This window comes from Sarcophilus harrisii, chromosome 4, assembly GCF_902635505.1.
Source record: "Sarcophilus harrisii chromosome 4, mSarHar1.11, whole genome shotgun sequence".
Lineage (NCBI taxonomy): Eukaryota > Metazoa > Chordata > Mammalia > Dasyuromorphia > Dasyuridae > Sarcophilus > Sarcophilus harrisii.
The window spans coordinates 417,398,780-417,415,707 of NC_045429.1; the positions used below are offsets into that span (position 1 = coordinate 417,398,780).

Here is a 16,928-nt window from a genome sequence, read left to right on the forward strand (position 1 = left end):
CAAAACAGTGACTACACTCCTCTTCCTATCAAAGTAAGTCTGGTTCTGTACCTCACTGAATGATCACGAGGTTCAACAAGCCTTTAAGAATTGAGACAATCAACTTGGAGATTGTTCCCATAGAACCCAAGCCAAAAAATGCAAATCATGGGAACTGCTTACTACTGCTATCCCAAGTTAAGTTTTCTTATCTAGGAGGCGATTTTGGTTTGGAATCTTATTTTCCTCACTTTGAAATTGAACCTAGCCAGCTTTGTTCAGCTCTGGATCACCCACATGTTAGAGGTCAATTCTGGTGTAGATGACAATATTTATGTATACATCCCGCTACCATGCAAACATTAAAAAACTATATTTATAGAAATAGTACCACTGTGACTAGTGTTTTTCCACCTTTTTCATTATTATCCAACTGGGGTGGAATATCCAAATAATTCTAAAGTTAGCATCTAATTCCCCTTTTCTGGCTAGATTCAATTGGTCTAAAATACTTTGAATGGTTCTTCTGAAAGTATCAGAAAATTATTGGTATAGTACTAAATTTGATTCAACAAAAATTTCCTCTAAGTTTTCAGAGGGTACTACATTATAATTTTACAGGCACAACAGTAGACTTTAATCACCATTTTATTGAATTTAAAGTGTGTAAAATTGTGTAAAGTGTGTAAAAAAAGAAAAGAAAAACCTATTAGCAAAAACTGCTTACCTGATTTTTATTAGGTACTTTTGGAATAACTTTGGTTACGGTTCCATCAAAATGTTCAATGCTGATATCTTCAAAAATAACTGTTCCTTGAGGCAGTAGTCTGACATCTGTTGCAACTTCTTTACCCTATAATTAGAAAAGAAAAGCCTATAATGTAAATAATTCCTATGAAACGAAGAGAACTATTATATCAAGAAATTGAAATGTAAATAATTATCTTACATTTCTGTCTTTGATTGTGAATTCCACATCATCTCCAGGCTGTAAGGCTTCTAGGTCACCCTTAAATTCACTATAGTGAAAGAATATCTCCTTTACAACATCACCCCTTTCAATAAAGCCAAATGCTTCCTAAAATGAAAAACAAAATAGTTAGCATTATGTACTAAGACACTCAATTTTTTAGAACACTCTACTCTACATCAGAATAGAAATATCTTGAATTCTGCTATAAAGTCTGATATAAAGGCTATTAATCAAATGGACAGTTAACTCTGGAAAGGCCCATTATCCAAGAAAGTAGCTTCTAGTCAGCACTTTCTATTTTGCTTTTGCTGGACAGGATCTGAGTTAAACATGAAAGATGAAGGCTCTTAACTTTTACATCATGGACCAGCTTTAGTATTCTGATGAAATTTATGATTTTCTGCCCAAATTTTTTAATGGAAGCAAATGCTACATTTTGGCTTAGTAGTTAAGAATTTTAAATTAAGTTCACATACTCCCAGAAATCTATTCTAGTCAAGGACTCAAGAAAATGAAATCAGTTCATGATGTAGGCGCATTCTCTCTCTTTTTCATATAGATAGTATACAGATATATAGATATAGATTTTTTAATTATGTGAACTGAGGAACACTGAAGAAGGAAGTTGGAATACTTGAGTTCTAATTTTGGTTATGCTAATAATTATTTGTCTTTGGATCAATCACAATCTCCCTTGTTTTAGGTTCAGTTATATAACAAGGGGGTTGGGCTGGACGGACTTTTAAGGTCCCCTTCAAACTCTAAAATAAACAAAAATGTGATTCTTTTCCATATGATTTTTAAAATAATAGTAAAAAGCACATTTACAAGTGGGAAGGAATAAAGGAGGCAGATCTTTTAAAACAATGAAAAAGAAAATAATTTTAAGATCAAAATAAGTTTCCCCAATTTCTCTGCTATACCTACCTTCATGGCACAAACTACTCCCTGACAGCGAGCTTGCTTCTTTTTCAACAGCATAATATTGCGAGCACTTACAGCACCAGTACTAAAGAAGTAGTTGGAGGAAAAAAGAAGGAGCTAAAACACAGCATTTATGTAAGACAGACATGCGATAGCATGAAATAAGAAAAACAATGTAAAATAAAATCTCTATGGTTTCAATGAGGTTGGCATGTCAATATAATCACAAAGCTTTTATCAACTAGCACATATGTATCACTGCATCTAAGAAAAAACTATTCCAAATTCCCATGTTTTAAATACTGGGCTGGTACAAACCACATGATCAAAAGAAGAATTGCTAAACATGAATTTCATATTTTGCAAACATCTCTTTAAAATAAGCCCCTTTTAGCTGGTTTCTTCCAACATTAAGATCTGAATTAGAGAGACAAATACATTTTTAAAAAGCAATAAGAAAGGTATAACAAAGTTTTGAAAATACTATTCATTCAATCATTATTTCATCAAATATAAAATTGAACCAAGGACCTGAAGTTGGGAAGGGATGACTCCAGGAATAGGTCTGGGAGTACAAATTAGACTTAACAATGCTACAAAGAATTTAATTTTTCTTCCACTTGTTAGCCCTTATATAAAATGGGACAGTAAGACACTTAGAGAAAATGGTTTCTTAAGCCTAGACCAGACATAATGAAATAGGCCCCCTAACGAACAATATTTTCCAACAAGGCAGCATTATTTGAGGCTCTATGGCACTAACTTGTTTGACTTTATAAAGGTAAATGTCTGCAAAAAACAACTTAAAGAGTATATTCTGGAGCAATAAGTTAAGATTTCAGAAATTTTCTTTGATGTAGAAGAACTTAATAAAGTATTACTTAATGAAAAAATATGCAAAAAGAACTTACTGTTTATTTGTGTCAATTATAAAATTTATCTTATCTCCGGTTTCCAGCTGAGCATTCCCTTCCACATCTTCAGGGGTGTAAGTCAGATAAAACACTTCCTGTGAATGAACACACTTGTATGACCATATTTGTGTGCTACTGATGCGCTGTATATTGACTTTCTTATACACTTAAGACATTGGCATTTAAGCCAAGTTTCTTTAGGTATGATGACAAAAAAAAAAAAAAAAAAAGAAAAAAAAAAAAAAAGCAAAGCGCTTTCTTCACATAAAAACACATTTGTCTCCAGGGTGTCAAAGGCTTTCTTGAGTCTAAAGCTGAGCAGCAGTCAAACTCCAAAAAGTTTAAACACATTTGGAAGCATTTGCCCAGAAAATAAATGTAGTTAAAAAAGAAAAAAATTTATGTAAGACAGACATACTATTATTGGAGTTAGTGGCTAATATGAATTATGATTCAATGACAAAAAAATTTTTGATTAGGAAGTATTTCACAAGATTTTTGGAAGGGAACATTTGGGCAAATTAAGAGACTTGGAAGTTCTGTTTATTTCTGATTATCGCACTTGAAACCTTTCAGAAACAAAATTTAAAACTGATTTGAACAACTGCAGCTTAAATTTTCTACTTTGAATTTAAAAAATATGCTTATAGATCATATTGGTGGATCAAGCAAAAGTTTAAGAAAAATACACAAGATTACCCCATTACGTTCGTAGCATACACTCCCTGTTGGACTCTGACCCGGGGCAGCTGGAGATTTACTCTCTAAGTTGTGAGGAACAGCGCACACAACCTACCAGTCAAAAAAAAAAAAATTCCATTGCTAATCATTTCAGGAGCAGCACTGTGCAACACAAACGGAATCTTAATTGCCTCTACACTATATGCAGGGATGCATCTTAGTATGATCCACAAGAGGATATTATGCTGCAAAGTTTCAAGCTTACAGTTTGAGGGTTAAGCAAAAACCCAAACTGAGCCTTAACGAGATTGGTTGGTTTGGTTTTGTTTTTTGGCCAAACAGAGGTCAAGAAACACCAATGTTCTCAATAGTTTATACAGCTCTCTTGCAATACAAAAGTGAGGGGTGGGGTAGGGTCCTTCCCTTTTCCATAAAGAAGGAAACACACACACACAACACACACAGAATCAAGCCACTAACTTGTCCATTAATTCGTTCTTCGGGTAGGATTTCTGGTTTAATCTTCACCAGTTTAACAGCAATAGGTTTTCCAGTCCGCCGGTCAGATGATACTTCAAATTCAACATCATCTACAATAAAAGAAAAATGTTTTTCAAGTTTGTTTACACACAGCACAAAAGTCTCAGCTAAATTCAATTTTCTAATGCCTCAAGGTACATACAATTTTAACTAGAGCAACTGTTTTGTAAAGGCACTTTTCCCTCTTAATCCTAAAATGAACCAAAGTGCTTAATTTGTCAATCATTTTTAGGAAATATCCAGGCAGAATGGAAGAACAAGCGAAATGAAATCATGCACAGGGCAGAATACTTATTTCATTTCAAAATCATTTAGAATATTCCTTCTGACAATCTTTTAAAAAGGCATTTTCACTTTATATAACTGTTAGAAATGTTAGATCTCCCAAGTAAATTCTATCTCGATCATCTACTATGAAAACTATACCTCTTCAGAGTTACAAAGAGATCCAATCAAACCAAGAATCTGCCATCCCTCCTCTAACTCTTATACCAACAAGTACTTAGGAAAATAGGAGCTAAAAGTATTGTGAATAGAATGCTCTAAGAATTGACAGATTACCTCCTACTTTTAGCTCCTGCAGGTTGCCATTGTACTGTGAACAGTGGAAGAAAAGTCTAGCTTGACGTTCTGAACACTGAATAAATCCATAAGAGGTCAGCAGTTTTTCAATAACCCCAGTTTCACGCAGTGCTGCCGAAGTACCATTGGGGTACCCGTTGTGTCCATTGTTGTGGAGAAGGTTTGGATCAAAGCTCATCTGTTTCAAAGAGAAAAAAAAAAAGATTCAATACAACTAACTTTGCATATTTCTCAATAGAGATAGGTTCATATAAACTGAGTACACTATCTTTAAAAACCATAAACAAGCAAGACAACCATGATCTAATATGATTAAATTTTATAGGCTTTCATTTAACTGAAATGACAGTTCCACCAAAAGGTAAGCAAAGATCACAACAAAGATGTTAGTAGTATTAGCTTAATAATGTGTCTCTGGTGATGAAGTTTCAATCTCACTTCAGAGACGGCTCCTGTTCTTATTAAATGTAGATTTTCATGCCCTCCATGAAATTGCTACAATTCATAATATATAAAAGAAAATTCTCATAAATGTTTTAGTAAAAGGATATTAAGTTACTGAAGTACCTAGCACCAGCTATCAATTCAAGACAAGTTAAACTATTGTTTTTCCCATGAGATATTTGTTCATGCCCAACAACATTCACAGAGACTTTTGGAAATGTCTAATATAAATTCAGATTTCAAAGTTTATTAATGATGGTAATTTATTAATGGCTCATAGACATGCAACTTTTAAAGGCAAATATTCAAATTAGTGAAGAATGAATTGAATCTTTTACTGAAGACTTCATTTCAAAACAGAAAACTGAAGGACCACATGCATTATAAGGAAAAAAGAAAATTAAAATATCTAAACAATGACTTTGTAATACTACAAAACCCTCTCAGTATTATCAGACTATTAGAAAAACTGCACAAGAAAAAGAAGCATTTTTCCACCTAAGACAAGGTTAGGTGAAACCTTTTTACTTTTAAGAAAATTTCATAATATATATATATAAAATAATTTCATCTACTTGTTTATCAGTTTCAAAATATAGCCTAGAAAGTTTTTATTCCATTTTCACCTTTTACTTCCAATGCCCAAAAAACAAGGAATAAAAAGTCTTAGTGGAATCTGTTTTAAGGCTTCAAATGCAGTATACTACTCTATATATGAAATACAAGACAATTTTAAAATATTTAAAAATCTGTCAATTTTGCTTCATTTGCTCAGAAGGCAGAATTGGTTCTTTAGAAATTTAAATAAAAACCCAAAGCAAAAGATAAGCCAATTGAATAAATGCTTTAACTTAAAAAAAAAAAAAATCCAAAACAATCCTTTTATATGTCAAACTTAAAAAACCTCAGTAGGAAGTATGATTCCATTGGAAAGCTAAGCACTATTAATGAAGGGAATTCAAATCAGATTAAATGGAATGAAACTGATCCCAGGGAAAAAAAAAAAAAAAGGAATTATATCTCCTTTGTCAGTCCCTTCTCTAGGTGAGAGACTACTAAGAGCATAAAAGTATCACATAAGGTTTCTGTTACAATTTGGATACAAGAAACTCATATAAACAAGAAAGGTCAAGCAATGTGTACAAGAAATGATACAAATCAGAACCATTACACGCTAAGCTATTGTTCTCCTTTCTCCTCTGAAGGATTTAGGGGGAACTCCATCACAAAACTAATTCCTCAAAAAAAAAAAAAAAAAAAGTAAAACTGAAGGTTAACTTGAATTCTAGTTCAATAAATTGAAAATTCAATCTTAGTGCACAATGCTTAGTCGTTAGAAAGTGAGTTTGATGAGATATTAAAAAAAAAAAATAGCCCTAAAAAACCATGCTATTTATACAGACTAAACTGAGACAGCTACTTCCCTGACTTACAGATCTCTGATACAGGGGGGTCCTCTTCTGCTTTTTGGACCCCGATGAGGTAGAGGATGAAGATGAAGATAAAGGTAAAGGAAGAGAAGGACGGGGAACTGCAGGAGGGGGGAGAGGATCTGATGACACAGTAAAAAGGTTCTCCATCTCAGACAGCTGTGATAACATAGTACAGTGTTATAACTATAATCGACATTATAACAATTTGACATATTCAGTTCACATTGTTATCTTTCTAGATTTTCAATGAGGTCTTTTTGGCTAACTAAAATCTTTTCCCAGATTCTTTTAATGCAATATGAAAAGAAATGATTGTGTTGCTCTAATAATTCTCTTAATTGGAAACTCTTAACTATTTCTAAGTTTCCTATCTCACTATATATTAGAACTTGGGGAGTACAGAATCTTACAATGTTCAAAAGTTTTAGATTTCTTTATACTGTCACCAGTGGTATTTAAACCCCAACTTCCAAATTCTACATGACTCTTAGGTGTGAAAATTGTGGTTATTCAAAGAACTTAATCATGTTTTAGATTCCCCTTCTCTCCCCAAGAGGTAGCAGCAGCTGGGAAGCCTTAAGTCAAAGTAATTAAGTTTATACAAAAACAATTACAAAAGTATATATATATATATATATATAAAAATAACAAAATTAAAGTTTCATGGTACTGAAAACTTATAGTTGTATATTTAATATAGGGTATGGTGGTGCAGTTTCCTTGTTTAAATATTATTAAACAAAGTTTGAATCACAACTATTAAGTAGCATCAGTCATACTTAACCAATGAAATACTTTCCATTTTTTCTGAAGCAGCCTAATTTAAAATATTAGCTTCAGAGATGGTTTTATTTTTGTCTTTTAAAACTCTGCACCTAATACAGTGAAGAGCATTTATGCACACTGAAATATAAAACTGAACTTAAGACTTTTAGCCCTCAGAAAAGGATGAGTTGGGATATAGGAAGGAGGTAGCAGCATGAAGTGCTCTCCTTCCCCACCCCCTGCCCCCAAGCTTCTAAGAGAAGCTTTTCCCTAAAAGAGGGGAAAAAAGGAAAGAAATTCACCATAAAATCATCTTTCCCAAAGCACAAACAGGCTTCTAACCCTCATATATATTAATTTTTCAAACTGTAGAATACAAGATGTCATTATTACACCTTACTTTCACGTGATACAGATATAACGTGTTTGGCCTGGAATCAGGAAGATGTGACTTCAAACACTGCTTCAGATCCTTATTATTGGTGTCACTGGGCAATTCATAACCTCTGTTTGCCTCAGTTTCCTCATCTATGATATGGGTATAATAACTTCTTCCCAGAGGGTTATTATGAAGAAAGAAAGAAGGAAACAAGCACAAGAGGATTAGTTAAATACCATGGAATGACTAGCCTGGAGAAGAGCAGTCTCAGGGGCATGTAATAATTAGCTCCAAATACTTTGAAAAGCTCTCAGGAAGAAGAGGTTCAACTTTTTCTGCTAGGTCAGAACAAAGTGAGTAGAAGTTGCAAAGAAGAAAAAATAAGAGTCACTATAAAGTTTGGAGATCACAACATGGCCCATTCTGACAGACATCAAGAAAAACTGGTGTTCCAGAATCAGATATAGATAATTTTCACATCACACATATCTAATAGTTAAGGTTAATTATCTACTATTGCTATGTTGTTGAAACAAGCATTACACCAAGAAATGCTATCAAGAAAATTTAAAACCATTAAAAAAAAAATCAGCAGGTGGATATTACTTAATACAAATAGAATCATAAAACTTTACAGCTGAAAAGGTGATTTGGTTCTACCTGGAAGGAATCATTTCTTATAATGTTACCAAGCCTCTGATGGATTGTTCCTCTTTTATAAGGCAGTTCCTCACACTAGATACCTCTGATTAGCAAAAAGTTAATCCTTAAATCAAACCAATACCTGACTCTTTGTAACTTTTAGTCCTACTCTTGCTTTCCAGAACACTAATAGGTATAATTCCTCTTTCCAAGACCAGCCTTCAAAAGTTGAGATAACTGAGATAACTATCATGTTCCGTGCCATCTCACTTTTAACTCTACTTCCCTTCTCCAGGTTAAATATTATTAATTGCCCTAAATAGTCAGCAGAGGCCACAGTTTTTAGGACAATCCCTCTCCCAACTGTCTTAGTTAGTCCTTCAGTTTCTCAATAATTCTCTTAAACTGTAGTGTTGAAAACTAGACACAATTCTCCAGAAATGGCCTGCCCAGCAGTGTGCTATACTCTATGTAATAGTTCAAGCATGCATTTTTTCTTTCTTCTTTCTTGGCTCATACTGATCAACTAGCATGGTGTGGTGCAATTTGGAGTCATAAGACCTGGGTCTAAATCCTAGCTCTCAGACTTAATAGCTGTGTGACCTTTAGTAAATTACAATCTCTTTGCACCCATTTCCTAATTTGTACAATTACAGAGATAAATTAGATGATCTTCTAAGGTTTCTTCCAGTTCTCTATTTTATAATCTCAAAATCCTAGATCTAGACCTTTGTTGTGATTCTAACCATGATTTAACTATCATTTCTCATAGAAAGTTCTAATATCTTCGTCTCTTTGTTAACCTTCCTCTTCCTATCTCTTTAGCTTCCACACTTCAAAAATTATCCTCCCTCCATCACATGGAAGGCAGAGGTGATTCAACCTAAATTTAAACCTCTCCTTTTCTAGTTTTTTCCTCCTACCCTAGCATCCTCCCCAGAATTCTAGAGGTAAGGAATTTTTAAGAGCTGTAGAAAAATTCTTACACTGAAGCCAGACTATGGAGATTGAGGAGCTTACCTAAAATCTAGGTTGCCCCTCACCAGACCTAGGCTCTTTCATGCAGGTTAATTTCTAACTTTCCCCGAATGTCTCCACACTTTCATCCTAATGCCACTTCTTGAGGGGAGGGGGGGGGAAGGAGGAGCTATAAAAGATCAAATCAACATTACAACAGCTTCTATGAAAGGTTGTGGGTCAACTAAACAAACCAGTCTTTACAGCGCTTTACCAAAGCATTTTTCCTGGCCACCACTCCCCAGATATGTGGTTTTTCCTTAATTAAAAGTAAACTTCTTTTCTCCCAAGGCTTAGCACTTGTGTTTTGTTTTCTTAATTCATTCCCTCTTAGGACTTCAGTTCCCCAATAGTAAAATTAATTTGGTAGAGCTAGATGGTCCCTTCCAACTACATTTTTTCTAGTCATCCAAGACACTAAAGCTAATAGTCAATCTAACCTACACCCTTCTGGGGAGGGCACAGCCATTACCTCCCTTAATGATCTCTCCCAGAACACGAGCTCCTTCCCATCGGCCTAGGGCAGGTGGTCCCAATTTGTAAAATGCCTTCTGTTGCTTCTTTGAACCTATCCAGTAGTCCCATTGCTTCCTTTCATTAGTAAACTTCTAGAAAGTTATCAACACCAGGTGTCTCTTTCATTTCAATACCCACTTAGCAGATCATAAACCTTATTGCAATGATTGCAGAGCTTATCTAAATTAATCTACTCAATACATACATACACACACACACACACACACACAAACAAAATGGCCTTCCTAAAGTCTAATGATTTCTCCATAATCTCATGCAAAAGGTTCACTGTTGTAAGGCTATCAAAACTGCTGTCAATCAGTGATACCCTTCCATCACCCCAAATTGTACGCCTGATTAGATACTCCCCAGTTTTAGGGGAGTTTCATATTCTCTTTTCCTCCATCTTCAAGTATCTTCTCAATATCCTACTTCAACTAGGACCATAAAATCTGTAAGTCCCATTTATAATCTTCTTTTCCCCAATTCCACTTCTGTTGTAAAGTGGGTGAGAATGCAATTCAAATACCTCAAGATACTTACTATTAACATGGTTAAGTGACTTACAGATTTGTCTTAGTTTTGCATTAGTTCATTTAATCTTCTGCTATAGATACACTACCCTAACAAACTGGAATATTCTCTGTTCTCAAACAAATTAGGCTTTCAAACTAGGCTTCATTCTCAGTCTCCAATACTTGGATGACCTTTTTCTTCATTTTCACCCATTTTTGGAGGCCATTTCAAATGCTGCATACTCAAAGAAGTTATCCCTATGAATGGCAATGATTTTCTCAAGTCTAATAATAGTCTATTTGATAACTTTAATATACTTAAATAACACTCTGGATGTACCTGTGTTGCTTTCTTTTCTTTTTTTTTTTTTAAATAAACCTTAAGACCTCTAAACTATTTTATCCACTGCTTAGCAATGTTCTGCACAAAATTAGTTCTTTTTAATATTGCATTTTAAGTTACAATTGCTTTTAAAAATCTAAATAGAGGACCTTTAAGTCCTATTAAATCATACCTTGCTGGCTTTGGCCTCACTTACAGCCTGAAGTAACTTGGAATGTCTGATATTTATCAACTCCTCTTCTCAATCTTAAAAACATATTTTTATCACTTTAGATAAAAAGGACAACTTAAGGATTACCTTGTAGTATAATAGGTAAAATTTCCATTCAGGCCAACACAAATTTCTTTGCAATAATATTTAGACAGGGTTGTTCAACTGTTTATCTGCAAAGTGACCTTAATCATACTATCATTCAACCCATACCATTCCAACCCATATCCATCCATCTTCTGTCTTGAGATCACTAGTCATCATCCAGTACTTTGGCGAGATTAAGATATACAACCTTCTACTACATTCCTCTGATTGCCTGGTAGCAATATTTTACTTTATTTTATTATTATTTTTTTTTTTTGCTGGGGCAGTTGGAGGTAAGTGACTTGACCAGGGTTACACAGCTAGGAAGTGTTAAGTGTCTGAGGCCGGACTTGAACTCGGGTCCTCCTGACTTCAGGACTGGTGCTCTATCCATTGTGCTTTCTAGCTGTAGCAATATTTTAAAAAGAAAATAAGTTTACTAATCAATGATGAATTTTTCAATGAACTCATGTTTGTTCCTAATGATCCCTTACTCTTTTGAACCATTTTGGCAATTTCTAATCATCTCCTACTTCCCAAATCAAATGATCTTTTCACAACCTCAATCTCTCTTGATCACTTCAGCAGTCTTTGACACTGTTGTTAATCCTTTTCTCCTGGGTGTTTTCTCACTAGGCTTTTGTGACACTGCTGTTTCCTGGTTTTCCTTCTATCTGTATGATTGTTCCTTCAAGTCATACCTACTAATCCGAGGTGTCTCAACAAGGTTATTCTGAGGTTTCTCTTCTATATTTCACTTGAGAATTTCATCATATTCTATGGCTTCAATAATCTTTCTGCAGACAGATTTTCAGATCTACATGTCCAACTTCTTCCCCCATTTCCTGACTTGCACTTCCAACAGCCTTTTAGCCATCTCAATATGCCTATGGCTCACATTTTTTAAAAATTCATTTAAACTTTAAAAAAAGAGCTCATTATCAATTCCCTTAAACTCTCCCCTTTGCAACTCCCCAGTTATTGTAGAGAACACAACTATCCTACCTGGGCTTATTATAATCTTAGTGTCATCTTCAATTTTTTTTTTCACTCTCACTCCAAACATGCAATCAGTTTCCATGGGTTCATTCATTTTTTTCCCTTCAAACCAGGCTTCTTTTCCACCGGCTATCCTCCACACCTGAGATACTTTTTTTTTTTTTTTTAACCTCTGTCTCTTGGTTTCAAGCAAAGTATTTTCCAGTGCCTTCCCTCATTACCCAAAGCATTTTTGCTGGGAGATTACCTCCCATTTACACTGTATGTCATTAGTATATTTGTTTGCACACTGTATCCTCCACCAATAATTTTTTGAAAATAAACATTGTTTTTGTGTCAATAACCCTTGGCACAGTTCTTGGCATATGTTAAGCATTTAATAAATGCTCATTGACTAATATAGCGCGTCTCAAAAATAACCAATAATGATTCCATAATCCTATCTCCATGTTCTTTCAAGACTCTAAGATATAATATTTCTGGGCCTCAGAACTCAAGTAGTCATGGGATTTCTAACTATTTTCATTCCTATCTTAGACTTCCAATATTTTAGTAAAATTTTGGCTTTATATGGCATTAATTTTTTTTTTCCTCTTTGGTGATACACAATAGCAATTGATTTATTTTACTTATTACCTGGCCTGGAACATTATACTGTTTTGCCAAATTACCAAGTCTGTGCCTATCTTGTTTTCTTGACACCATTTAAAGAAAAAATAATAATCCCATTTTTATCTTTTTTCCCCAAAGCAGTAGCAAACTTTGAATTTTATTCTTCCTCAAATTCTTGTATTCTTCCTTCCTTGTATTTCTCATTTAACTTTTAATATATATATATTTAAAGATGTCTCTATTACTAACAGAATTATTTGAGCTTTTATAGGCAGTTTTCTTTTTTCAGACTCCCCCAGGTCCCTTCTTTATTTTAAATATCATTACAGCTCCATAGGTATTTAAAAAGACTTAAGAAACTGAAAGCAACTAATGAGATTATATGTAGTCCATCCCCCTTCTTAGAAACATGGAAAATGAAACTCACCCAGACAGGCTAAATGACTTGTCCAAGGTAACACAAGTATTAAGCAAGGAACTAAAATTCAAACCCAGGTCCTCTAATTCAAAATCCAGTACTCTTTCCACTTAACCACGCACTCCCCACCTCCCTTTTCCACAGCTTGGTGTAATCTATATACTATGTAAAGTTTTAGTTTCTAACCTCTCCTTTCCAACCTCTGGAGGTGAAAAAGCAACAAAACTAGGTAATTTCAAATATAATTTAAGTAAAAAATTCAAATAGCATTTTTTTATGGTTACAGATAAGTCAAATGTAGTTAGGTTGAAAAAAAAAGCAAAGAAAAAAAGTAAATGGTAACTGACAATTTCTGATAATTCAAAGATAGTCATTCTCTCTATATTTTTTTCTGACTAAACATTCTGAGCTTCTTAAAGGAGTCATTTCTCATATCACATCATTTTCAGACTCCTTATTAGCTCTTACTATCTACTCTTATGTTCTCTTAAATTTTGTTATCAATATTCCTCTTTAAAACATAGCATCTAAAATGGTACCAATTCTCTCAGTCACATTTTTATTTTGCTATTGCAAACTACCCTCAAAAAAATCATTAACATTTAATAAGCTACAGGCCAATGTGGCCAATTTATCCACAGAAAAACTGTCAACAACCAAACATGTCCTTTAAATGAGGTTGAGGGGAATGCCATCATAATGTGTTGATATAGCAGTATGTGTAGAGGGCCAGAATTCTGGAAAAGTATAGTTGAATCAAAGACAGCAAGGTGCTTATAGTTAAGCACCTATGCAGTGTGATTGATGGGATAATAGTTCTCCAGTTAAACACATACTTAATCTGAATCACTTCAGTTGGCATATACTTAGTGTAATATGGTGATGTAATGCTCTACAGTTGGCACATGCTCAGTTGATGTAGTGATGTAATTATACTGAGGTATTTAAGGACTGAGAGGACTGGTTACTGGGAGTCTCAGACACAGACACAAAGAAGACTCTGAATTCCATCTTTGACTAGCCTCATGGTGGCTCTCCTGCCTTCATCATTTCTCCCATCTAGAGATCCTCCAGAAAGCTAGCCTAGACATTACTGTATGGTTTAGGTAAATAAAAGAGGCATGAAAGGACTGCCCAGAGAAATAGTCCTCACTAGATGTAAAGAACCTAGATTGGGGGTAGGAGGGCACTATGGCAGCAGAAACAACCTAGATACTAACATTTTCATCAAAAGGCAAAAAATTTATCAAGATGTGTCAAGATAAAAAGTAACCTACAAAACAGTGCAAATATCTTTGAAATCTACAAAGACTACATCTTTCTTCGATGGGGAGCACATTTTAGAACCAGAATATTAAGCAAGGTAATTAAGCATCCATCTCCTCTGCATTTACAGATCAGATTTGATGCCATCTTCAAGTTCTTTTGCATCAAATTCAAGGTGTCAAATGAATCTGTCCTTTAAATCAATATCCTTGTCATTGTTTCTGTGCTTCTAAGCAAGTAGACCTTTTCAAAAAATTCAGGTTATCCAAGTACCCATAAGCAGATAAACCTGAATTCTATTACAAAGACTAGAAAGTGACCCTTCTCCAGATCCCCCAAGTTCTTTAATATAAAGTGAATTAGCAGCAATAATAACAAAATGAGATTTTGCTCCTAAGAGACAAATGCATCCAAAGATGTTTGTCTGCATTAATACTAAAAATGCCATATATCTATTACAGTTGTAGCCAGAAATGTTCTAACTTTCATTAAAACTGATTGGGGAAGAAATCCAGAGTATTCAGCATAGGCAAAGCTACAATAAAATAGCTGAGAGTTCATCAAAGCCACCAAGTTTAACAAAAATTCTGAAAGGAGATATTTTTAAAATATAGATGACCAGATAAAGGCTCAATGTCATTAGAAGACAATTCTGAGTACTTTATTTAGTACTGAATAATTTTCAAAATTTGCATTGAAATTGCTATTTGGAAGATCAATTTAAGTGCTCTTTATGAACTTACCTCGCAGTGATAATCAAATATTGCACTTTCAGTAGTATTTGCTGATTCTTCTTTTTCAGCACACGTTTCAAAGGATGAAAATTTCTAGTATATTTTTTTTTAAAAAAAGAGAGAGAGCGAGAGGAAATGATCTACCAAGCTAATAAGAGATCCGACTGCTGCTGCAGCGGGCAATCAATCTCACAGTACAGCACTGAAGAAAAACAAAGACTACTAGCAGCGTTGGGAAGTGCTCTTGTGAAGCTGTTGAGTAGGCACAAACTTCTTGTTTCAGATCAAGTGTTGTGTCTTCAGCTTAAGTTTACTCTTCTTTGGTCTTGTTGGTTGTTACAAACGAGGCGTGTTCCTTGCCTGATCTGAACTTGAAGCAGCAGTTTCAGGTGGTAAAGTCTGTTCTGTTACACTTCATACTGAGGAAGAAAAGAAATAAAAGCAATAGAATCAGAATAGCAAAAATGGATAAAGCTCCCATCTACACTAGACTGAGGCAACTTGAAAACAAATTCTTGATATTATCTGGATGTTTCTCCAGATAATTTCCTTTAGAATTTCAAACAACATATAATAATTCATCTCTGGGATGAAATAATAATAAGTCATCTCTGGGATTCTGAAATCAGGACTTGAACTTCATGTAGTACAAGTCAGTGCTCTCCAACATGTCTAACACCATTTTAGATGCCTCTAAGAATAAAATAACGTAGAAATCTTCCGTCTTCAGGACTTTCAACTTTTATGAAATAAGGAACAGCGTAAAACACAGAGGATCTGAAAAGAAGCAAGACAGTCCCTGCCCTCAAGGATCTTACAATCTAATAAGGGAGACAATATGCAAACAAATACATAAAAATGCAAATTATATACAGGATGAGTAGGAAATAACAGAGGAAAGGCATTAGAATTAAGAAGAATTGAAGAAAGCATCCAATAAAAGCATAAAGTAATCTAGGGAGGTGAGGTAGAGTGAAAAGGGAACATTTCAGGCACGCCGAAGAACCAGAAAGAATGGCCATGATTAGAGTGTCTTTTTCATCAGTCAGGCCACCAGTGCCACTGGAATGAAAAGTATGTGCTAGGGAATAAGATGTGCCAGGCCTGCAGTCAGGAAGACTTTTTTGAGTCCAACTCTGTCCTCAGACATTTACTAGATATATGACCCAAGTTACAACCCAGTTTTCCTCAATTTCCTCATCTGTAAAAAGAGGGAGAAGGAAATGGCAAACTTTTCCATTATCACTGTCAAGAAAACCCTAAATGGAGTCCCAAAGAGATGGACTTGACTGAAATGACAATCAATAATGGATTTAGAGGAAGGAAATGGTAGGAAACTAGTCTAGTCAGTTAACAAGCATTTATTAAATGTTTACCACGTGACAATTTCTGTATTGAATGCTGGGTATATAAAGGCAAAAACATGGTTCTGAGTAACGCTTCTAATGGGGGAGACAACTTACAAAAAGTCAAAAACTTCAAGATATAAGGAATTTAAATGCAAGGTAATCTCAAATAAAAGGGACTACCAGTGAGAGTCAGGGAAATGGAGGAAGGAACAGGAAGGACATTTGGTTGGACTTGGGCTAAGTTTTGAGGGAAGCCAAGAGGTGGAGGTGAGGAGAGAAAGCATCCAGTGGGAAAAAAGCAGAGTTGAGAGAGGAACTGTTGTCCTTGAAGAAGAGTAAGGCCAATGTTGCAAAACACAGAAGCAAAATGAGTATTTAGTATTCCATAAATCCAAAGATCTCAACTATTGGCTTGAGACAAAAACTGCGAAGCAGTCTGGAAGACAAGGTATAGACAAATATCTCCTATCTTATGCAAAAATAAGTTCCAAATGGATATATGACTGGAAGGGTAACATCAGAAATAGATTAGAGAAACAAATTAGAAATTATTTAAGGGGGCAGCTAGGTGGCGCAGTGGATAGAGCACCAGTCCAAATCAGGAG

General features: G+C 34.6%; 1 protein-coding gene across 3 annotated transcripts in view; it reads right to left on the minus strand.

Annotated features, from left to right (window-relative positions):
* Positions 1-16,928, minus strand: part of CSDE1 (cold shock domain containing E1) — a 52,197-nt gene that overhangs the window by 22,099 nt on the left and 13,170 nt on the right. Inside the window, exons 2-10 of one of the 3 annotated variants that reach the window (XM_031967343.1) lie at positions 14,984-15,393; positions 6,471-6,626; positions 4,573-4,771; positions 3,952-4,061; positions 3,490-3,582; positions 2,788-2,885; positions 1,880-1,961; positions 929-1,057; positions 707-832 (exon numbers count right to left, since the gene is read on the minus strand). In XM_031967343.1, the coding sequence (XP_031823203.1) occupies positions 707-832; positions 929-1,057; positions 1,880-1,961; positions 2,788-2,885; positions 3,490-3,582; positions 3,952-4,061; positions 4,573-4,771; positions 6,471-6,617 (984 nt within the window). In that variant the 5' untranslated portion in view covers positions 6,618-6,626; positions 14,984-15,393. The remainder of the gene's footprint in view (positions 1-706; positions 833-928; positions 1,058-1,879; positions 1,962-2,787; positions 2,886-3,489; positions 3,583-3,951; positions 4,062-4,572; positions 4,772-6,470; positions 6,627-14,983; positions 15,394-16,928) is intronic. The other 2 variants (XM_012549628.3, XM_031967344.1) reach the window with 2 other exon arrangements.